Genomic DNA, 25,459 nt, shown 5'->3' with positions numbered 1-25,459 from the left:
ATGCCACAGAGCCAGAGACAGTCTTTGTGAAGGACTGTCTACTCTGGCTAATAGGGGGACATACCTCTATTATATCCATATGCCACTGTCTTTATGAGTCACATTAATCCCTATACAAATATTGTTTAGGCAATATTTTAATGCGCCTTTTTCTGTTGTTTTTTTTACACACTTTATTTTTAAAATGCTGCAGCCAAATGTTAGCTAAAATTCTGCCATTTTTTCACTTATAAAGCCATTCAGCCATTCTTTCTCACTTTTTTTGTCCATGGCATTTTTTTTTCAAAACACAGTATACTCTAGGTATCTTTTTTGGGCATTTTTGCATAGGCTTCTGGTATAGCAAAAATGCTTGTAAAAAGCAAACAATACATTTATGACTGAAAAGCCAGAAAAAAAAACTCTACAAAAAGTGTGTATAAAGGTAGTCTAAGAATATTGATTTTATCAAATTGAGGTGAAGTTAGGTGTCTTGATGATTGGTTAGTGCTCTATTGTACCACATTGAAATTACATCTCTTCTCCCTCTCTCTTCTATTCAGTCTCTCTTTTCTCACATGGAAGTTACATCTCCTCTCTCTTTTCTCATCTTCTCTCTCTCTCCTTTCTCACATTGAAGTTACATGTCCTCTCTCTTTTCTCCTCTTCTCTCTCTCCTTTCTCACATTTAAGTTACATGTCCTCTCTCTTTTCTCCTCTTCTCTCTCTCCTTTCTCACATTTAAGTTACTTATCTCTCTTCTCTCCTCTTCTTTCTCTTCTTTATCATGTTGAAGTTACATCTCCTTCCTCTCTCTCTGCTTTCTCACATTAAACTTACATGTCCTCTCCCTCTCTTCTTCTTTCTTCTTTCTTCTTTCTCTCTCTTCTATCCTCTTCTCTCTTTTTCTCACTCCTATCCTCTCCTCTTCTCTCCTGTTTTGTATCCTCTTTTTTTCTATTTTCTTTCTCTTCTCTTTCTATATAACTTTTCTCAAGCATTGCTAGATTTAATCTAGAAGGCAATTCTTAAATGTTGCATTAGTTGGACCTTTGGATTGCATTTACATCTGCAACCAAGAACCCATTTGCTCTCCTGTTGCTGATTTTGAAGAAGGAGTCTATTGGCTAGCTTGATGTTGCTCAACAACAGTAACAGTAGCACCCACAGGGCAGTAAAAAAAAAAACATAGACTATATACAGTAAAAATCTATTGACAGCTATATTTTAATTGACAACATTGGGATTACCGGTACCTACAACTGAATTACCAGCAAGAGTCCTATAACCTACTTGATTGTCTCGTAAGGAAAAAAAAGTATAAAATTGCTGCAGCTGCCAGGAGCTATTTTTGATAATAAAGTCCTTGTAATAAAGCATGATATAAAGTGGAAGGTCAGAAAGTCCAAGAAAGAAGCTATGTACAGTATGAAAACACAATTGTTCTCCCAGGCCAAATATTCTCCTTATCTGATGGATACAACAGGGCTAAAATACACAAAGGATTTTAGAGGAGTAAAATGTAGACTGTGGTTTCCCTTCTTTGAAACCCCAATTTACCCAGTTTTCTTTTTTCTTATAATTATGCCATTATTTATTCTAGTAGTAAAATGCTATATGGGGATGTGGATTTTTCTTTATAAAAGTTCAGCTGGCTAAAAAAGTGCTTATGACAAATGGTAAGAATGATGTAGGCATTGTATTGGTATGATGTACCCTGAAATTGCAATCTGAATCAAGTGTGGAGCATCGAGGTTTATTTTATAGCTTTGTTTCCATTTTTGGCAATGGACTATTTAAAATAACTCAATATGAATGAGTGATTTTTGTGAATCTTTTTCATTTTTTTTATTCTGTTCTGGACTCAGCCAAGATAAAGCCGCTTTCAAAAGAAACACAGTAATCAATTGTTGCTTTACACAATGACGTCTCCATAATATGTCTGATTCGCAGACGTCTCCATAGTTATTTTGAGAGAACTGGCCAAACTTGGTCTAACCATTGGGAATAGAGGCTGAAGGCCCAGATGCACACATAGACTCCATTGATTAGACCATAAATCAACATAGAAGATTATTCAGGAGAGAGGGGCAGGAGCTAGAGTGATTTCACTGTGAATGGCATTCTGCAGCTTCTATGTACTGTGATACATTGAAGCTGCAAAAGCCAAGTAGTGTAAAATGTGTGATAAATCTGGAGGCAAGCCGAGTGACAGAGAGTTAAGTATATCCCCATCACAGTGTGCATGCCTGGGCCGGCGGTGAACTGCGCACGCACCGGATGTCGGACGGTACTTGGGATGATGAAACGGCCTTACAGGATGGGACCAGCAAGAGGCTGGGGAGGGGTAATATGAAAAGAAGGCAGAGCAGCCTGGGCACCTGCAACCCCACTGCTGGGCACTTGCGAGCCCTCATTTGCATATGGATTAACCATCGTTTTTTTAGCTGGTGAAAGTCAGAAGAATACAAGAAAGGTACCATTGGAATCTTGTGTAGTTGTGCTAGAGTGCAATGTAAGCAGTTTATATTGTCAAATTGTGGTGACAGACTCACTTTAAGTTACTATTTCATTAAAAAAAAAATTTTGCCCTTCTCAAATTTCTCCGTTGGAGAGAGATATAGAGTATTCATATTCAACCTGAGCCTCTTGTTTCATGACTATAGCACTGATAGACAGTGAAGACTAATGCACATGCAAATCATTATGAGTGTGTGACAGGGCAATTTTTCACCCCCTGTGTTCTCCGTCCTTCCCTGATTGCAGCTTTTGACAATGCGTTCGGAAGGTCTCTAGGAAGAGACCTTATATATACAGAGTTGTGTCCTTCCAAATCCTGTCCACTCAACAGGTGCACTCCAATAAAGGTGTAGAAACATCTCAAAGAGGATCAAGAGAAATGGTAGGCTCCCAGAGCTAAATTTAAGGTGTCATAACAAAGGGTCTGAATACAGTACTTATTTCCATGCAAATTTTTTATTTTTTTTTAATAAATTAGTAAAGATTTTGTGATTGATGGGGAAATTATTATATTTTTTTTAGCACAACACTGCAATGTAACATAATGTGAAAAAAGTGAAATGGTCTGAAGACTTTTTACAACTGCATTGTATGCCATCCACCCCTGCACGCTCTGCACTGTTCTAGCAGGACTGGTCAGTAGCAGAGCTGATGAACTGCTTGCATTTAACTTCCTTACTATTAGCAGTTGAAGAAGAAGCAGTTTGAGGGATCATGCACATCACCGTATGTATTTTGCGGTCCGCGTTACATACATTTTTTTTCAGATCCATTGTAACAATGCCTGTCCTTGTCCGCAAATGGACAATAGGCTATGATCTACTTTTTCGCGGAGCAGACATACTGAAACTGAATGCACACAGAGTAATTTCTTTTTTTTTTGCGGACCCATTGAAGTGAATGGTTCGGCATACGGGTTGCAAAAAAAAACGGAAAGGACACGGAAAGTAAATATGGTTGTGTGCATGAGCCCTGAGTGAGCCCATTTACTTTCAGTGCCCAATTCCTTGTGTTCTCATATATACAGTGGGATGCGAAAGTTTGGGCAACCTGGTTAATCGTCATGATTTTCCTGTATAAATCATTGGTTGTTACGATAAAAAATGTCAGTTAAATATATCATATAGAAGACACACACAGTAATATTTGAGAAGTGAAATGAAGTTTATTGGATTTACAGAAAGTGTGCTATAATTGTTTAAACAAAATTAGGCAGGTGCATAAATTTGGGCACTGTTGTCATTTTATTGATTCCAAAACCTTTAGAACTAATTATTGGAACTCAAATTGGCTTGGTAAGCTCAGTGACCCCTGACCTACATACACAGGTGAATCCAAGTATGAGAAAGAGTATTTAAGGGGGTCAATTGTAAGTAGCAACATGGGGGTCTCAAAACAACTCTCAAATGACCTGAAGACAAAGATTGTTCACCATCATGGTTTAGGGAAAGGATACAGAAAGCTGTCTCAAAGATTTCAGCTGTCTGTTTCCACAGTTAGGAACATATTGAGGAAATGGAAGTCCACAGGCTCAGTTCAAGTTAAGGCTCGAAGTGGCAGACCAAGAAAAATCTCGGATAGACAGAAGCGACGAATGGTGAGAACAGTCAGAGTCAACCCACAGACCAGCACCAAAGACCTACAACATCATCGTGCTGCAGATGGAGTCACTGTGCATCGTTCAACCATTCGGCGCACTTTACACAAGGAGATGCTGTATGCGAGAGTGATGCAGAGGAAGCCTTTTCTCCGCCCACAGCACAAAAAGTGCCGCTTGAGGTGGACTAAAGCACATTTGGACAAGCCAGCTTCATTTTGGAATAAGGTGCTGTGGACTGATGAAACAAAAATTGAGTTATTTGGCCATAACAAGGGGCGTTATGCATGGAGGAAAAAAAACACAGCATTCCAAGAAAAACACCTGCTACCTACAGTAAACTATGGTGGTGGTTCCATCATGCTGTGGGGCTGTGTGGCCAGTGCAGGGACTGGGAATCTTAACAAAGTTGAGGGACGCATGGATTCCACTCAGTATCAGCAGATTCTGGAGACCAATGTCCAGGAATCAGTGACAAAGCTGAAGCTGCGCCGGGGCTGGATCTTTCAACAAGACAACGACCCTAAACACTGCTCAAAATCCACTAAGGCATTTATGCAGAGGAACAAGTACAACGTTCTGGAATGGCCATCTCAGTCCCCAGACCTGAATATAATTGAAAATCTGTGGTGTGACTTAAAGAGAGCTGTCCATGCTCGGAAGCCATCAAACCTGAATAAACTAAAGATGTTTTGTAAAGAGGAATGGTCCAAAATACCTTCAACCAGAATCCAGACTCTCATTGGAACCTACAGGAAGCGTTTAGAGGCTGTAATTTCTGCAGAAGGAGGATCTACTAAATATTGATTTCATTTCTTTTTTGTTTTGCCCAAATTTATGCACCTGCCTAATTTTGTTTAAACATTTATAGCACACTTTCTGTAAATCCAATAAACTTCATTTCACTTCTCAAATATCACTGTGTGTGTCTCCTATATGATATATTTAACTGACATTTTTTTATCATAACAACCTACGATTTATACAGGAAAATCATGAGGATTAACAAGGTTGCCCAAACTTTCGTATCCCACTGTATATTCACCATCAGTATAGCATTCATTTTATAGCGTGGCATCACAGTGCCAATTCCTGTGAATAGTAAACACTTGTTCTTTCGTATGTTTGCTTGGTCACATAATGCCATGGTCTGGTCACACTGGCAATAAGTGTTATTTTAATCCCAGCAAAAGCAGTAAACTGCCACATCATCACGCTCGCTGGTTCTGTAGCCAGACCTGGCTGATGTCCTGCTGATTTTGGATGTACTGTAACTTGCATAGAAATAAAAGGCACTCTCATTAAATACTTGCAGCTGCAAGTATTTTCAAGTAGTTTCAAGACAGAAATTTGCTGGAAATTATAAAACAAACGATTCACAGGTTGGGCACATGAAAGAGAAAGCAACAGTAACCTGGAGGTGACATATGTCTAACGTGTCCAGAATGTAAATTGTGCTGTAAATGTTAGTAGGCACGGTGCACTCTAGACTATGTTAGTACGATAATGGGGAATAACTCTGCAGATGTCAAAATGGACTCCAGAATGTTCATTGCAGTATGGATGTGTAGCAACAGACCCATAATTACTACTAGCTTATTTCTGTGAAGTGGAAGTCGCGACCATCACTGGACATGCAAAAGGACAGTTTGCTGTGAATAAACTACCGCAACCAAAATACTGAAAATGATATGTGTGAAAAGCGGGAGGTGTTGTAAGGTTATGAACTAGAAAACTAGTGCAGTGTACATATAGGAGCAGACAGGAGAATGCTGTCTCTAGGTATGGTGTGGTAGTCTCGTCTCCGACATGTATGGCATGTCTACAAGATGTGCCACAAATGTCTTATAGATTCCAGACCCACCTCTGGGACCCTTACCTGCCTTTAGAAGAGGGGTACTTAAACCGTTTCTCGTCTCATCTCTAAAACCTCTGCATCCGGGCTGTGAGTGGTGGCCATGATTAGAGAAACATCAGAGCTCACTGTGCTACACCAGCCATAACTCCCCTAGAAGTGACTGGAAGTTAGAGAAATAGTGTAGTACAGCGAGATAAGCTATTTTCCTCAACTTACAAGTTACAGAAACCGCAATCCTTCCAGAGCTCCCTTTCACTTCTTTGGGGTTGTGGAAATGCAGACCCCCATTCTAGAGGTTGGACCTGTTCTGTGGATATTCAATAAATAATGAGAGATGACATGAGAGAGTCCCTCTGCTATCTAACATTACCTAACTAGGTACTCCTGTATGAATAGAACCCACTGGAACCTAGCCCCTGAGGAATATTGTATTCCAGTTTGTTTCCTGATTTACATCTCAACTTATCAGATTTTACAGTTGATAAAATGGGGGACACCTGCTGTATTTGTGATTTGTCCCCTGTTGGGAAAAGGTAGTGACTTGACATCTAATGATTGAGTGGCATGGTCAGAACTTCAGTGGTACTACTGCTGTCCCTTTAAGAGCTAGCCAGTTAGGGCTAATTTACGGCATTTTCCAGGGCAGTGTTTCTCAAATATTGAGGATGGCGTCACTGTTGAGGCACCACCAAGCTATTGGAAAAGTGCAGCTGGGGAGGCAGTTTTGATAGTGATTGTTATCATTTTTTATTAGTAGTAGTAAAATGAAATATGAATTGAGAAATATTTTTAGTTTTGGCATCAAATTTCACCATGTTCTTGCTGATGAACTCCCAGTAGAAAGAGTCAGAAATCCTGATTTAAGGACGGTATTCTACTATCTGCCCATATATACTATGCTAATTTGCCCGTAAATACTATAGAGTTGTATGGAATGGCAAGACACAACTTGGCATAGTCATAATCGAGCGATTGGTGGTGGTCAATACCCATCCACTGGATAGGTGATAAGTGATATACTGAAGTACCCCATTCATATGGGGTATTTTTGGAACTGCAGCCCGCCTTCCCATATGTATCCCCATTCCCTTGTAAACTGCTGTATGGAAAAGGGGATACATCCATAGAGAGCAATTCATATTTTCTACTGTTTATATTCTATTGTTTTGTTATTCGACAATTATTTCTCATGTGCTGACCGTTTACACATTTTATCACCCTCATTATAGCTGGCTTTTATTACCAAGGGTTAGTAATTACCTCTCCATTAACGTGGTCATTTTCTGCTGCTTTCATCAGTAGTTATGAATGGAAACACAATGTTAGAAATCCCGACAAGGTCACTTACCAGTTAATGTTTATTCTTATAAAGTCTCATTTCCAATCCTAGACTATGTAATGCCTTCATTTTGCTTTACGCCTTCAAGAGCGGTATTGGCTATGTAAATTATGAGCTAACATAAGCAGAACTAAGAATACAAACATGCAAATGTGCACACTACATAAGGAGTATTCAGCCATCCCATGTCTATTCCCCATCCCCAGCCAATGATAAATGTTGTCCTGCATTTGACCCTCGCAGTGAGATTAATGCTTGCAGTGTATAATTTACTCAGGAGTAGTCATGCTGCTATTGGATGAGCCGGTCTTTTCATACAAGAACTTCAGAGCCAATTTTGTCACCAATGTCACAGCACCTCTCGGCAAGTAAATTAAATCATGGGACTGTGCTCACTGAACCAAGTTTTATATACACTTTGCACATCTGGATTTTTTATGGAGTTGCCAGATATAAATAATAATTTTTCAAAATTTCATGACATTTGGAAATGTTTAGATTTAAAACACACTAATATCTGAGATTAAACATAGATTTAAGTAGAGCTTAAAGGGACTCTGTCACCACTTTCTAACCCCCCCTTTTAAAAGTATTGTTATCTCCATGGCACCCCTGTGATTACAAAGGTGTTGTTAGAAGATAAATTCGCCGTCTCCTTTTGATAAAAAGAGCTTTTATCTAACCTGTCAATCTTCTTGATAAGGTGCCCAGGGCGTTTCTGTTGGTCTCAAGCTGCCGCCCGCCGCCGCCGCTGTTGGTGCCCAGCTCCTCCCCTGATGCTTTCAGCGCCGCCTGAATATAATGAAATACGCCTCCGGCTCTCGCTCAGTGCCCCCTCCTTTTAAAAGATCCCGCGCGTGCGCACAGGCCTGTGCCTGATGCGCCCGTGCGGACATTTACAATCAGCCTCATTGAGCGAAGTGCGCATGCGCGCACTTCGCTCAATCTCCTCATCAGACGAGCACTGCAGCCGGCCGGCTGCAGTGCTCGTCTGATGAGGAGATTGAGCGAAGTGCGCGCATGCGCACTTCGCTCAATGAGGCTGATTGTAAATGTCCGCACGGGCGCATCAGGCACAGGCCTGTGCGCACGCGCGGGATCTTTTAAAAGGAGGGGGCACTGAGCGAGAGCCGGAGGCGTATTTCATTATATTCAGGCGGCGCTGAAAGCATCAGGGGAGGAGCTGGGCACCAACAGCGGCGGCGGCGGGCGGCAGCTTGAGACCAACAGAAACGCCCTGGGCACCTTATCAAGAAGATTGACAGGTTAGATAAAAGCTCTTTTTATCAAAAGGAGACGGCGAATTTATCTTCTAACAACACCTTTGTAATCACAGGGGTGCCATGGAGATAACAATACTTTTAAAAGGGGGGGTTAGAAAGTGGTGACAGAGTCCCTTTAAATGATCTTGAAATGCTTTGTTAGAAACCATATGGATAGTGACATTTTGTATTAGTAGTAAATGAAACACATTGCTTTCCTACAGCCTTGAAATACAGTAGATATGTAGAACATGTTTCCTCTGGTATATAAACATTTATTTTTATTTTTTATTTTATAAAGAAATAAGTGTGATTATGTTTGGAGATGTGGACTCCCCTCCTCTTCCTTCCACTATATATAAGGATGATGATTATGGCCAAACAGTTCAATTTTTTTTCTATCAGATCAGATGACATTTCTCTAAAAAGTATGATCTTTGACCCCATGTGCAGTTGCAAACCATATCCTGTCTTTTTATGGCAGTTTTGGAGCAATGACTTGATATGGGACATGTTATACTGTTGCAATAAATACTTTTGTACCTATTTCCTTCAGCATCTTCACAAGGTCATTTGCTGTTATGCTCATATTGATTTGTATTTTTCACACCAAAGTACAATCATCTCTGGGAAGACAGACCATATGATGGCTATTTGTTTTCATGGTGTTTAAACTTGCATATTCTTTCAATATGATGAACTTGGTACCTTCAGGCATTTTGAAATTGCTCCCAATAATGTACCAGACTTGTAGAGGTCCCCAATTATTTTTTTATGTGATTTCTTTATATTTTTTCATGATGTCAAGCAAAGAGGCAAATACTCCTTGACGGTAGTCCTTAAAATACTGCTACATGTACACCTCTAATTAAAGGGGTTTTCCAGGACTCATATATTGATGACCTATCCTCAGGATAGGTCATTAATACCTGATTGGTGAGGGTCTCACACCTGGCACCCCTGCCAGTCAGCTTTTCGAAGAGGCCACCGCACTTCAGTGAGCACTGTGACCTCCTTATAGCTAACCAAGCTCAGCACCTTACATTGTATAACAGCTGTTCTTCATATTGCAGCTCAGGCCCATTTACTGGAATTGGGAGTGAGCTGCAGAAAGTCTAGGTCACCAATAAATGTGATATTACTGCCATAGAAATAGGCCGCTACACTTACAGCCACAGCCTCTTCAAAAAGATGATTGGATGAAGAAACAGGAGTTGGACATCCCACCCATCAGATATCCTGAAGATCAATATATGAATCCTGGGAAACCCCTTTACCTCAGATAATGTCAATTAGCTTATGAGAAGCTTCTAAAGCTATGGCATAGATTTCGGGAATTTTACAAGCAACTTTGCAGGCAACTTAGTGTATGTAAACCTCTGATTCACTGGTAATGTGATAAAAGAAATAAAAGCTGAAATAAAACGTCTCTAGTAGTCTTGACATTTCACATGCTTGATATTTAATAGTATTCCTAACGGACCTAAAAGAGGTAATGTGTCAGGAACTGTGAAAACTGAGTTTTGGTGAATATGGCTAAGGTGTTTGTAAACGCAAGATTTCAACTATAGATCTTTGTGTGAACATATTTAAATAAGTAAAATGCTAACCAGCTAACTTGTATCTACTTTTTTGTTTTCTAGATCTGAAATTATACATGAAGTTTTAACATTTTGACTACCATGACAGTACCGGCTCTGGAGCTTAGGAAGTTGTTTTTGCATAAATCTGAAGCTTGGATGACAAACTCTCTATACGTTTGTAACTGATGTAAAGCTAACAAATTTCCATGGATGGGACAGTGGTGGTTTGGTTCCAGTCCTCGATGTCAGTGTGGATTATGGGTGTGTTTGCTTCATATGGACTGCATTGCCTATTAGGAAGAAGATGACAGACTTTTTTATTTAAATGCAAGGATGCTACGCCGAGGGCTACTAAGTTGGGTTTTTCGGGTGGGGATCGTACTTGTCTGCCTTTGCTGTATTGTGTCAGTATTATATATGCTGGCTTGCACTCCAAGAGCTGAGGATGAACAGCTCTTACTTTTACGTGTTAATAACCCCACAGGAAAAGAAGGCTACCGTGCCATCCTGCAGGAGCGTGAGGAAGAACATCGAAACTATATTACCAGCTTGAAAAAGCAAATTGCTCAATTGAAGGATGAGCTTCAAGAACGCAGTGAACAGCTTAAAAACGTTCAAGGTCACTACAGTGATGCCCTCACAGTCACATTTGATCATGCCAGTCCAGAGAAGACACAGACCGACCTCTTAGACTTTTTACATTCTCAAGTTAACAAAGCTGAAGTACATAATGGTGTGAAGGTTCCTACTGAGTATGCTGCTATTCCATTTGATAGTTTCACTGTGCAAAAAGTGTATCAACTGGAAACAGGACTCACTCGCCACCCAGAAGAAAAGCCTGTAAGGAAAGATAAACGGGATGAGCTTGTTGAGGTTATTGAAGTAGCAGTGGAAACTCTGAATAGTCTTGAAGATGAAAACAATATCCCTAAAAGAACATATACATCTTCTGACTTTATTGAAGGTGCAGTATAAAATACAGTGTTTTTTAGTTCTTATATTGTAAATATTCTAAAGATTAGTTGCCTTGTTAAACTTGTTCTGTTTTTTTTTTTTCTCTTTGGCCTTCTCTTTGGCCTTAGAAGTCTGTCTTAGCTAGTATTACAGTATCTGCATTTTTGTTAGCTGTTATATGTCCTCCCAGTAAAAGAGTAACAATGACATATTATAGTTACTAGAATTCTAAAGAAGGGTCGTTGATCCAGGGAATTACTCTGATTGCCTGAAGGAATTTTTTCCCTAAGGCTTTATGCACACGACAGTTGTTTTTCTCGGCCTCCGTTACGTTTTCTTTGCGGATAGCATGGGGACTCATTCATTTCAATGGGTCAGCAAAAAAATGCTGATAGTTATCCGTTTGTGTTCGCGTCCGTTGTCCATGTTTTCCCTTCAGCAAAAAAATTGTGCATGTCCTACTTTTTTCACATTTGAGGACAAGGATAGGCATTTATTACAAGGGATCTGTGGAAAAAAACGGATCCTCCAGAAAAAACGGATGCCGCATCCGTTTTTTTTGTGGACGCAAAAAGCAACTGTGGTGCGCATGAGGCCTAAGATGAAGAAAATTGGCCTCTACTGTCTTCCCCTACATAAACTTTGCAGGATAATAGGCTGAACTGGATAGATGTCTTTTTTCAGCCTTACAAACTATGTTACAAACAATCATGCCAGAAGGGAAAGGAACAACTTGCTTAATTTGTGGAAGGACACCCACCCTTCTTGTTTTCTTAAAATTGTCTTATTAATTGTGCAATTTATAATTTTAACAACATCCAGATGCGTAACTTGACATTCTTGGGCCCCATTACATAATCTTTTATAGGTCCCCCTTCCACAGTATATTTGATAATGGACGTATCTAGATTCCACTCAAATACATGAGGGGAATAGAGAAAAGAGAGAAAGTGGCGCACAATAGGGTAGTATGTTCATGCAAATGCAAAAAGGAAGTGAGGAATCTGGAGGCTCACCTTAGGCTACTTTCACACCTGCGTTCAGGTGTCCGCTCGTGAGCTCCGTTTGAAGGGGCTCACGAGCGGTCCTGAACGCAGCCGTCCAGCCCTGATGCATTCTCAATGGAGGCGGATCCACTGAGAATGCATCCGCCTGCCAGCGCTCAGCCTCCGGAAGTCAATGGGGACGGATCCGTTTGAAGTTGACACAGTATGGCTCAATTTTCAAACGGATCCGTCCCCCATTGACTTTCATGGTTATGCAAACGGATCCGTTCTGAACGGATGCAAGCGTTTGCATTATAGGAGCGGATCCGTCTGTGCAGACACCAGACGGATCCGCTCCTAACGCAAGTGTGAAAGTAGCCTTATGGGGTTGTGCTAATATAGGCACAACCCTACTGTAAACTTGTGTAAATTAGACCTTTACGCCGGGACTGCAGCCTCAGACGGAGTTTTCTTTTGGATAGGATGTCTAGTCCCCCAAAGCATACTTGCAACGGAAGAGGTTCTGCTTCGGCGCAAAATCACCGGTGGAGACGGTCTTATTAGATAAATTCTTCTATTTTTAATTAAAGGAAGCGCATAAATAGAAAACAACGCGTTTCAGGGATTAACACTTCCCCTTCATCAGGTTCACAACAATATGGTGTATACAATAAATAAGTGTGTATTTATATATAAAAAACACAAAAAAAAAACAAAAAGACGCACCTGAGGGCCGCCCACTAAGGGAGGGGCTGTCCCCAGGTGTCATCCAAGAGGCAGAATCCACTTTGTAGATAAAATCACTAGTGCATATATGGAATGGATTTAGGTATTCATATATAAGTAGTCACATTGATCCTTGCTTAAAAACTACATTAAAAATGAGAATCACATGACACTTTTTTACACATCCGTCCTGTGACGTGAATACGGGCTGCTGTCAGCAGTTTGGCGCACGCACAGTAGTTTTCAGATACTGGCGATGTCAGTGAGCGCGCCTGCAAGTGACGGAGTGGTCATGTGATCGCAACATCGCGATCACGTGACTCGTTGCCTTAGGAACGGGGACGCCGATATGGTGACGAACCCTAGATCAGATGAAAACAAACTATGAAGTTAATCTAAATAGATAGCCTTAAGGCTTGGCTAGTATTGCGGACCTATATAAATATACATATAAAATATAGAGGTGTGAATAGTATATTTATACAGAAAAAAGACATTTAAAAGATTAAAACATTGAAAAAAATATGATTGCAATGATTATAAGGGTAAAAAAGGTTAAAAAATGCAATAAGGATGATAATAATGATGGTGAAAATTATTATTAGGGCCTTATATTGCACCCATACTATTTTCTAGGAAGGAATGGCCTATAGAAGGGCACACACAGAAACATTACATATCATTTTGAATTATTGCATATAGGAAATTAATAGTAGGAGGTATTGTGAATATGGGTAGGAGCATGGGAGATAGGGAGTACCCATAACTGTATAGTTATTTCAAACCATAAATATGAAGGGGAATATAAGGTATTCAGTATTTGATTTTATAAATTTATTTCAAACGTTTAATTGAGACCATAGGGATTGAGGCTCTTCAGTTTGAAGATCCAATACATCTCGCGACGTCTGATGTACTGGATATCTTTTTGAAGATGTGTCGGAATTTGTTTGATTGGTGTCACAGAAAAGCCAACAGAGCTGCACTCATGATCTTCGGCCGCATGACACGCTATGTTTCAGGTATTTCTTCTTAATATTGGATCGATCCTTGTTAAATCTATTACGCAATGTTTGGACAGTACGGCCTACATATTGCAAATGACATGGACACTCGAGTAGATACACAACATGGGTAGAATTGCATTTGAGATGGTATAAAATTGAGAAGGATTCACCAGTGGTTCGGCTATTGAAAGACGATCTTTGGTGAATAATAGTACAGCACAGACATCTTTGGTGGCCACATTTAAAGCTACCTTTAGGGGCCCTGGCACCGGGTCATTAGTGGAGCTTGTGGCCGATCTTACTTTACTGGGTGCCAAAATATTTTTCAAAGTCCTTGCTCTTCTGTAAGTTAGACGGGGGGACGGGGGGGAGGGGGGGTCCCTGGGAGGATTTGACTGAGGATGGGATCCCTTTTCAGGATATGCCAATGTTTCCCCAAAAGAGATTTTATAGCACTATGATTCTGATTATAGGTTGTGACGAAATTGTAGCAATAGGAATTGATATCAATATTTCCCCTTTGCTTTTGTGCTGGAGCGAGACATTCCAATTGAGTGACTCCAGCAGCTTTTTCTCTAGCGCCCAAGATAATGCTTCCTGAGTACCCCTTCTGGTTGAACCTGGAGGTGAGCGTATCACATTGTTCGATGAAATCTGTGTAAAGTGTACAATTTCGTCAGAGTCGTTTAAATTGGCTGAATGGAACATTCGACTTCCATTTTCTATAATGTGTCCTACCAAAATCCAGATAGCTATTGCTATCAACCTTTTTTAAAAAGGTGCGTATCATGATTTAATTGTTTTGAGTGAAAATCTCTAGGTCCAGGAATTCTATTTTCTTTCTATCATGTGCCCCTGTAAAAGAGATGCCCCAGTTATTGGTGTTGAGCTGGGAAATAAAATCCTCTATCGATGTTTGGTCACCGTTCCAAATGAAAATGAGGTCATCGATGTACCTTCTAAAAGAAATAATATTTTCGGACCAGAATTTTGTTTGGTATTTGAAGGTTTCCTCGAAGACTCCCATAAACAGATTGGCGGTCCCCCGTATCTGCTTATAGATTTGATATTGAAATATGAAAATATTGTGAGTGATAATGAACTCTATGCCTTTAATGATGAAGGATTTTTGCTGGATGGGCATTTCTTGGTCATTGTCTAAAAAGGTGGATATACTGTACATTTTAGCCCTAGGTCATGAGATATGTTGGTATAGAGAGCAGAGAAGTCTAGGGTGAGCCAAAACTGCCCCTCCATTGTATATCTTTTAGTGATGTAATCAGGGATGTGGAGTCCCTTAGATAGGATTTTAGATTAAGGACGTATTTTTGGAGGTGAATATCAATGTAGTGAGACAGATTTCTGGTGAGGGAGGAGACCCCAGAGATAATAGGTCTGCTGGGAGGATTTTTTATGTCCTTATGAAATTTAGGGAGGTGATAGAAGGTAGCTAATGTTGCATCTTTCACGAGGACATATTCCTTCTCTTTTTTTGCTTAACCCCTTAAGGACCGGGCTAATTTTCACCTTAAAAGCCAGGTGGTGATAACTTTAAAACGCTTTGACTTATCCAGGCCATTCTGAGATTGTTTTTTCTTCACATATTGTACTTCATGACACTGGTAAAATGGAGTAAAAAAAAAAAATCATTTTTATTTATAAAAAAATACCAAATTTACAAAAAATTAGGAAAAATTAGTACATTTCCAAGTTTCAATTTCTCTACTTCTATAATACATAGTAATACCTACAAAAATAGTTATTACTTTACATGTGGTATACTTTACTTCATGTTTGGATCATTTTGGGAATGACATTTTATTTTTTGGGGATGTTACAAGGCTTAGAAGTTTAGAAGCAAATCTTGAAATGTTTCTGAAATTTTCAAAAACCCACTTTTTAAGGGACCATTTTAGGTTCTGAAGTCACTTTGTGAGGCTTACATAATAGAAACCCACCCAAAATGACCCCATTCTAGAAACTACACCCCTCAAGGTATTCAAAACTGATTTTACAAACTCTGTTAACCCTTTAGGTGTTCCATAACAATTAATGGAAAATAGAGATAACATTTAAAAATTTCATTTTTTTGGCAGATTTTCCATTTTACAGCTTCCTGCCTGTGAGATCCAGGGGGCTGGATCTCACAGGCTCTTCACTGGAAGGTAGCGCCGATGCCTAAGGAAGGCATCGCGCTGCCTTCCCTGCTATCGGGTCCCAGTCACAGCAGCACGGGGATCCGATAGCCACTGCAGTCGCCGCCCGAACCACCCGGAAACGCAGCAAACCCCAGGTCTGAATTGGACCCCCCGCGCATTGTCCCAGGGTGCCTGCTGATTGATTTCAGCAGGCACCCAGTTCCGATCACCGCCCGCCGCGCGGCAGTGATCGGAAATACACGTCATGTGTCCTTAAGTACCAAGACATCATGACTTACCGGTACGTCATATGTCCCTAACAGGTTAAGGCTGACTTAATCAGTCTACTAAATTCTTCTCTATCTTATATTGATGGATCGCAGGGTAGGGGCAAGTAATAGTTCTCATCTGATAGTATATTTAAAGCCTCTTTTATATAATCTTCTCTATTTTCGATGACAATACCACCCCATTTGTCCGCATTTCTTATTATAATGTTCGTATTTGATTGTAGATCTTTAAGGGCCGCTTTTTCAAATGGTTTGAGATTATGTTTGTGATGAACTTCTTGGTTGATCTGTCTGAAGTCGTTGGAGACTGAAGAATAGAACGTATCCAAAAAGTTACCCTTGTGATGAATAGGATAGAAGCTGGACAGTGGTTTAAGTCCTGAGGGGATCGCTTTAATAACTTCCTCATTGGGTGATATAGTAACAGACTTTTCTAATGGTAATCTTCTTGCAGAGTTCTCCAGAATTTTTAAATGCCTTTTTAAAGTGAGTTTTTTAATGAAATGGTTGAGATCTAAAAAGAGGTCAAATTCATTGATTTTATTTTAAGGGAAAAAAAAGGGAAAAAGGATAAACTCTTAGACAGCACAAAAATTTCAGTTTTTTTCAAAATGTATGTGGATAGATTGAAGATACCAAAGGAGTCCTGACAGTCATCTGTATTTCCAGAATTTTTTACACAGGGGGGTTTGATTTTTCTTTTTGCTTTTGCCTGCTCTACAACCTCTTCTTATTTTTTTCTTTTGGTTGGTTTGCGGCCCAGTGGGTGAAAAAAATGAGTGATCGTGGTTGTTTTGGGACTTTTAAGAATCGGATATGCGGCCGTGGGATGGATGAGAGGGGGTAGGGCTAAAAAAGAGATGGATGTGGAAGCGCCTGCTAGAGAAAAAATCTTCAGCCAAATTGGTGTCAGAGTGAATCGTATTAGGGCGATGATTATTAGTATTGGATTGAGTTGGAGATGGACAATTAGGTGATGTTGGAACCGGTTCCGAACAGTCTGGATCCGAAAGAAATACTAGAGATGTACAGGCGTGTATAGTGAGGAGCGAGTCGGCTTCCACATCTGAGGAGGTTGATGGAGTGGAAAGCCTGGAAGTGAAGAAGTGGAATGAGAATGAATGGAAAACTGGGTGGGTGGTAAATTTAGTGGTCCACATCCTGTCATTATATCTTCTGGGAAGATGGTTGTTAATGAGAGGTAAGTTTCCCTGGGGTAAGTAGTGGAGTATGAAACTCCAATCTAGAGGAATCAGCGTCCCCGTTCCTAAGGCAACGAGTCACGTGATCGCGATGTTGTGATCACATGACCACTCCGTCACTTGCAGGCGCGCTAACTCACTGACATCGCCAGTATCTGAAAACTACTGCAGCCCGTAGTGTTTGGCTTCCCCCTCCCTTTAATATGCAAAAATACCAGCCACTTGAGGATTTCCTCTTCCCGCCTTCCTCATTAATATTCATGTCACGTGACCGCTCATCTTGCGGTCACGTGACGGATGTGTAAAAAAGTGTCATGTGATTCTCATTTTTAATGTATTTTATTTTTACAACGCTCGTTTTTAAGCAAGAACCAATGTGACTACTTTACAGGGAGTGCAGAAATATTAGGCAAGTTGTATTTTTGAGGATTAATTTTATTATTGAACAACAACCTGAACCCAAAAAACTCATTAATATCAAAGCTGAATATTTTTGGAAGTAGTTTTTTGTTTTGTTTTTAGTTTTAGCTATTTTAGGGGGATATCTGTGTGTGCAGGTGACTATTACTGTGCATAATTATTAGGCAACTTAACAAAAAACAAATATATACCCATTTCAATTATTTATTTTTACCAGTGAAACCAATATAACATCTCAACATTCACAAATATACATTTCTGACATTCAAAAACAAAACAAAAACAAATCAGTGACCAATATAGCCACCTTTCTTTGCAAGGACACTCAAAAGCCTGCCATCCATGGATTCTGTCAGTGTTTTGATCTGTTCACCATCAACATTGCGTGCAGCAGCAACCACAGCCTCCCAGACACTGTTCAGAGAGGTGTACTGTTTTCCCTCCTTGTAAATCTCACATTTGATGATGGACCACAGGTTCTCAATGGGGTTCAGATCAGGTGAACAAGGAGGCCATGTCATTAGATTTTCTTCTTTTATACCCTTTCTTGCCAGCCACGCTGTGGAGTACTTGGACGCGTGTGATGGAGCATTGTCCTGCATGAAAATCATGTTTTTCTTGAAGGATGCAGACTTCTTCCTGTACCACTGCTTGAAGAAAGTGTCTTCCAGAAACTTGGCAGTAGGACTGGGAGTTGAGCTTGACTCCATCCTCAACCCGAAAAGGCCCCACAAGCTCATATTTGATGATACCAGCCCAAACCAGTACTCCACCTCCACCTTGCTGGCGTCTGAGTCGGACTGGAGCTCTCTGCCCTTTACCAATCCAGCCACGGGCCCATCCATCTGGCCCATCAAGACTCACTCTCATTTCATCAGTCCATAAAACCTTAGAAAAATCAGTCTTGAGATATTTCTTGGCCCAGTCTTGACGTTTCAGCTTGTGTGTCTTGTTCAGTGGTGGTCGTCTTTCAGCCTTTCTTACCTTGGCCATGTCTCTGAGTATTGCACACCTTGTGCTTTTGGGCACTCCAGTGATGTTGCAGCTCTGAAATATGGCCAAACTGGTGGCAAGTGGCATCTTGGCAGCTGCACGCTTGACTTTTCTCAGTTCATGGGCAGTTATTTTGCGCCTTGGTTTTTCCACACGCTTCTTGCGACCCTGTTGACTATTTTGAATGAAACGCTTGATTGCTCGATGATCACGCTTCAGAAGCTTTGCAATTTTAAGAGTGCTGCATCCCTCTGCAAGATATCTCACTATTTTTGACTTTTCTGAGCCTGTCAAGTCCTTCTTTTGACCCATTTTGCCATAGGAAAGGATGTTGCCTAATAATTATGCACACCTAATATAGGGTGTTGATGTCATTAGACCACACCCCTTCTCATTACAGAGATGCACATCACCTAATATGCTTAATCGGTAGTAGGCTTTCGAGCCTATACAGCTTGGAGTAAGACAACATGCATAAAGAGGATGATGTGGTCAAAAATACTCATTTGCCTAATAATTCTGCACGCAGTGTATATATGAATACATAAATCCATTCCATGTATGCATTAGTGATTTTATCTGCAAAGTGGATTCTGCCTCTTGGATGACACCTGGGGACAGCCCCTCCCTTAGTGGGTGGCCCTTAGGTACGTCTTTTTAGCGTTTTTTTGTGTTTTTTATCTATAAATACACATTTATTTATTGTATACACAATATTATTGTGAAACCTGATGAAGGGGAAGTGTTAATCCCCGAAACGTGTTGTTTTCTACTTATGCACTTCCTTTAATTAAAAAAAGAAGAATTTATCTAATAAGACCGTCTCCATCTATGATTTTGCGCCGAAGCATAACCTCTTCCGTTGCCCCTTCCACAGTATGGCATTTATAATGGTGGTGCCTACTTACAGGGCAGAAAACTCCTTAGGCATCAGGACCCATGTGAGTCTGAGCAAGTAATTATTGCCAAATGCCCCTAATCAAAGATTGGGTTTAGTCATGCAGTATGAAAAAGTAATGGAGTGACTGAGACATTTTTACCTTATTTCAGTTTAGCCATGCAGAAACTGCCTTCATTGTAGCACAGAAGACCTTCTTGTTTTCCATTTTAATAGTAGATTTTACTTAATTTATTATTCAGTACAACTTCTTTTCTTGTGATCTATGACATTATAGGAAATAATTGCATCTTCTCATGCAATGTCTGTCTTCTGAACTGAGAAGGGTGAGGATATCTCTTCCAACCTTTCATTGCTACCTTTTCTGTTGCTTCATTCAGTATGAAAATTACTGTCTGACTTGTAATGTGTGATGATCAACTTGGTGTAAATTCAATCTGACATTTTCAAGTGAAAGCTATCAACTTGTCCCAAACACTTAAATCACATTTGAACACCCTCTTATGTTATGCATGCTTTCTCTGTAACTATTGTTTGTCTATATAGAGGAACTGGCACAATTATCGCCTATCCCCGATATATTGGATAGGTCTGGATATTAGTATTCTTGGCACTTGTATCGAACCTTTACTTGTTAAATGGTTTTAGAGTGTTTCGCTTTTATGAAAAGTGATAAGAAATGTACTTGAACCAGGTGTGCATATATTTAAATATGTTTGTGTCCGTTTTGTTTTTTAAGTATGCGTTTTTGTGAAACCTTTTGTTAAGGGCATAGGGTGTGGACCCAATCTACCAACCAACTGGTTTTGTTTTTGGGCTAACTCTAAGGAAATTATTCTGGCAGTCCTGCAATATTTACCCTTTAACCCCTATACAAGAATCCAGACTTCGCTGTGGAGGAACCACCAGGCCTCTATCTCTGTGTGGTTGACGGATGACCCATGGGGTCAGAGACACGAGCATAAAACACAGAAGGATCAGGCAATAAGCGTGGAGATGGGCCAAGGTCAGGGCAGGCAAAGAATTAAGGTATGTGTAAGACAAGTCCGAGGTCATGGCAGACAGCAGTAGGGCAAGAAGATCAGGGCAGGTGGCTAGAAGTCAGAGTCGGTAGTCAGGATGGAGTGCGGTACAGGGGCGGTCAGACACAGAAAACACCTTTGCTGGTTACTAGAGACTACGTAGAAAACCTAAAGCTCCTGCACCCTCCCACTGGGTAAGGTGTCTTAAATACCCTTGGGCAGCCGCTCATAGGCTGGGGCAGAATTTGGATGTGCATGCTGGCCCTTTAATGAAAATGTGTTATCAAAAATTTTACTTGCAGTTAAAGAGGTTATCCAACCCCTAAAATGCCTCTCCAAACGCACGGGCCTCTCACACGGGTTATACTTACCTGACTCCCCGGCACCCGGGTGACAGGGGCAGCAGCCAATAGCAGGCCGCAACAGGAACAAGCCTCCCTAGAATTGCGGGTGATGCTAGGGAGGCTGGTTCCCGTCGCAGCCTGCTATTGGCTGACCAACCCTCCTGATCCCCTTCCCCCATGCCAGATCGTTTTCATCTGCATGATGGGGAGATGCAGCGGAGGCCATGCGGGCATCAGAAGTGATGCGGGTGCCAGGGATCCAGGTAAGTACAACCTGTGTGAGGGGCCCAGGTATTTGGGGAGGTACTTTAGGGTTTGGATAACCCCTTTAAAACCAGGTAGCAACACATATAATTTTTTTCTAGTCTGTTTTTATTATGTGATTGCAGATTTATTTATTCTATTTCCTGAACATGATTATGGGGGTAGCCATCTTGTCTGAGCTGTTCTTAACGGCATTTAGAAAGCATTAATAGAATTGCTTTACGTCAGTCACAAGAGCCACAGAATACGATATAGCAGGCTTGGTTTGTACTGTAATTAAACAGATGTGCGCACCATAGGGTAATTCTGCGAGAAACAATGAATAAAAGAATAATAAATTACAAGGCTCACCTTGTGAGGTTGTGCAAATATAGGCACAACACTAGTGAAAGCTCATCAGAAGGACCTGAACACCTGGAAATGGCGGTCTGCAGCCGCGGGATCAAAAGGAATCTTCTTGTCGGAGATGCCTGGAATCCCCAAGAAGATGTAGAAAACGAATAGGTCCCACGGCGCAAAATAACCGTCAGCAGGTCACCAGGGTCAGGAGTAAGATCTTTTATTGCAGCGATACAACACGTTTCGGGGAATCACTCCCCTTCATCAGGTACAAAGAGCTGCACAAGAGCCACAAACACAGTGGTCTGGAGGGAACCTCATTGACTTCTATGGGAGAGTTTTCTAGGCATGATCTGTGAACTGTGCAGAGGTCATTTGACAATCGCCTATTGTGAATGATGGATCCTGTCTTATCTATACACAGAGGTGATATCATTACAGGCAGGATTAGAATGGGAAAACTGCATGATTTTATAAGTATTGTTTAACCGCCTCACGTCCGCCCATAGGATATAAACGTCCTATGGGTGGACGTCTATTTCTGACAGCACGTTTTAAAACGTCCTGTCAGAAATAGCAGCTGCACACTAATCGTGCAGCTGCTGATCGGGTTGCCCGCTGTCAGTGACAGCAGGGCAACCCTAAGACAAGGCAGGGACAGTGCCCAGGTGTCCCTGCCTTCACGATCGCTGCAGACACAGCGCTCATGTGACCGCCGTGACCGGAGAGTGCAGGAGCTGTGTGAGGTCTCTCAGAGACCTCGATCAGGCCTGCTCAGAGGCTGTACAGCGCAGGATTGCTGCTGTACAGCCTCTATAGGGGTGCATTTGTCCTGTAACTGGGGCTACTATGTCAGCCCCAGTTACAGGAGAAATCAACAGTGTAAAAAAAAATAAAAGTGAAGTAAATGTCCCCCAGAGGTCTTGTATGACCTTATGGGGGACGAAAAGTGTAAAATAAAATAAAAATAAAATAAAGGGTTGAAAAAATAAAAATAAAAAAAAGTTTCACATGTAAAAAAAAAAAAAATCCCAAGTAAGGAATAAAAAAAAAATAAAAATAAAAAAAATAAAATAAAATAGACATATTTAGTATTGCCGCGTCCGTAAAAACCAGCTCTATAAAAAATATCACATGACCTAACCCCTCGGGTGAACACCGTAAAAAATAAATAAAAAAAACTGTGTCAAAACAAGCAATTTTTGTCACTTGCATCACAAAAGGTGCAACACCAAGTGATCAAAAACGCGTATGTCCCACAAATGGTACCAATAAAACCGTCACCTCATCCCGCAAAAAATGAGCCCCTACATAAGAAAATCTCTCAAAAAATAAAAAAACTATAGCTCTTAGAACATGGAGACACTAAAACATCATTTTTTTGGTTTCAAAAAATGCTATTATTGTGTTAAAGTGAAACAAATAAAAAAAAGTATACATATTAGGTATTGCCGCGTCCGTAAAAACCAGCTCTATAAAAATATCACATGACCTAACCCCTCGGGTGAACACCGTAAAAAAAAACAAAAAAAAAAACTGTGTCAAAACAAGCAATTTTTGTCACCTTGCATCACAAAAGGTGCAACACCAAGTGATCAAAAACACGTATGTCCCACAAAATAGTACCAATAAAACCGTCACCTCATCCCGCAAAAAATGAGCCCCTACATAAGAAAATCTCTCAAAAAATAAAAAAAACTATAGCTCTCAGAACATGGACACATTAAAACATAATTTTTTTGGTTTCAAAAATGCTATTATTGTGTAAAACTTTAATAAATGAGAAAAAGTATACATATTAGGTATCGCCACGTCCGTAACAATCTGCTCTATAAAAATGTCACTTGACTGAACCCTCAGGTGAACGCTGTAAAAATAAATAAATAGAAACTGTGCTAAAACAACCAATTTTTTGGTCACCTTGCCCCATAAAGTGTTATAATGAATGATCAAAAAATCATATGTACCCAAAAATAGTACTAATAAAACTGGCACCTTATCCCCTAGTTTCCAAAATGGGGTCACTTCTTGGGAGTTTCTACTGTAAGGGTGCATCAGGGGGCTTCAATGGGACATGGCATCTAAAAACCATGTGGAGTTCCTTATCTTCTGCGCCCTGCCGTGTGCCCATACAGCAGTTTACGACCACATGTGGGGTGTTTCTGTAAACCGCAGAATCTGGGTAATAAATATGAGTTTTGTTTGGCTGTTAACCATCGATGTGTTAAAGAAAAAATTTATTAAATGGAAAATCTGCCAAAAAAGTGAAATTTAAAAATTTGATCTCCATTTTCCTTTAATTCTTGTGGAACGCCTAAAGGGTTAACAAAGTTTGTAAAATCGGTTTTGAATACCTTGAGGGGTGTAGTTTCTACAATGGGGTCATTTATGGGGGTATCCACTATGTAGGCCCCACAAAGTGACTTCAGACCTGAACTGGTCCTTATAAAGTGGGTTTGGCAATTTTCTTACAAATTTGAAGAATTGCTTCTAAACTTCTAAGCCTTCTAACGTCCTAAAAAAAATAAAATGACATTTCCAAAATGATGCCAACATAAGTAGACATATGGGGAATGTTAAATAATAAATATTTTATGAGGTATCACTTTCTGTTTTAAAAGCAGAGAAATTGAAATTTAGAAAATTGCGAATTTTTCAAATTTTTGGGTAAATTTGGGATTTTTTCATAAATAAAGGTGAAATATTTTGACTCAAATTTATGACTATCATGAAGTACAATGTGTCACGAGAAAACAATCTCTGAATGACTTGGATAAATAAAGGCGTTCCAAAGTTATTACCACATAAAGTGAGATATGTCAGTTTTGCAAAATTTGGCCTGGTCAGGAAGGGGGCAAAGGGCCCAGATGGGAAGTGGTTAAATATAGATATTTACATAAAAAATTAAGAATAACATCACCAATAATTCTTTTAAAATATGTTAAACAAGAAAATTATGTAAACAATAGGTTATTTTGTGATGATACATTTCCTTTAAGACGCCATGTCATACTGTGGCAAATGGAGTACCTGTGGAACTGAAGTTCAGACTCTGTGTGCCATATGCCACTGCGGTAGAACTGAATGGCCACAAATCTAGTGGGTTCTTAACTGACTGGAGATTTATAGTCAAACATTTTATGAAATGAATGGATCATCTTACCATTATAAAGTAAAGTAATTGGGTTAATGTTCTACTGAGAGAAGATTAAATCTTGTTAAAAACACTAATAGCGATTGGTTAAAATAATTGTGAAAGCTGACTTTGCTCTGAAAAGGAAGGCCATAATGAAAAATATTCAAAAAGCAACAAATTGTACTAAGTAAAGCTATAATGCAAAGATAAGATGTGAACTGCAGAAAATTTAGATGACAGCTAATGGCGGATGACCATCAGTTTTGAGCAAGCTGTTGTGTGTTTATGAAGAAGACTGACCAGTATTGTCACATACGATTGAAGACCCTTCACTTGCTCCCTTAAGCACTGTTGATCTGAAGTGAAAGAGTACCACAATTGGCCAGTACCTTACACATCATCAACTTCTGTTCACCAAACCAGACATGTTTATCCTAAGGCTACTTTCACACTAGCGTTCGGGGCTCCGCTTGTGAGCTCTGTTTGAAGGAGGGTCTCACAAGTGGCCCCGAACGCATCCGTCCAGCTACCAATGCATTCTGAGTGGACGCGGATCCGCTCAGAATGCATCAGTCTGGCAGCGTTCAGCCTCCGCTCCGCTC

General features: G+C 40.3%; 1 protein-coding gene across 3 annotated transcripts in view; it reads left to right on the top strand.

Moving 5' to 3' along the window:
- CSGALNACT1 (chondroitin sulfate N-acetylgalactosaminyltransferase 1) overlaps positions 1 to 25,459 on the top strand; it is a 418,621-nt gene that overhangs the window by 250,422 nt on the left and 142,740 nt on the right. For all 3 annotated transcript variants that reach the window (XM_040417905.1, XM_040417904.1, XM_040417903.1), the window contains one exon: positions 10,199 to 11,102. In XM_040417905.1, the coding sequence (XP_040273839.1) occupies positions 10,472 to 11,102 (631 nt within the window). In that variant the 5' untranslated portion in view covers positions 10,199 to 10,471. The remainder of the gene's footprint in view (positions 1 to 10,198; positions 11,103 to 25,459) is intronic.

This window comes from Bufo bufo, chromosome 2 (genome assembly GCF_905171765.1).
Source record: "Bufo bufo chromosome 2, aBufBuf1.1, whole genome shotgun sequence".
Taxonomy (NCBI): domain Eukaryota; kingdom Metazoa; phylum Chordata; class Amphibia; order Anura; family Bufonidae; genus Bufo; species Bufo bufo.
This window is presented reverse-complemented; position numbering and strand designations above follow the sequence as displayed.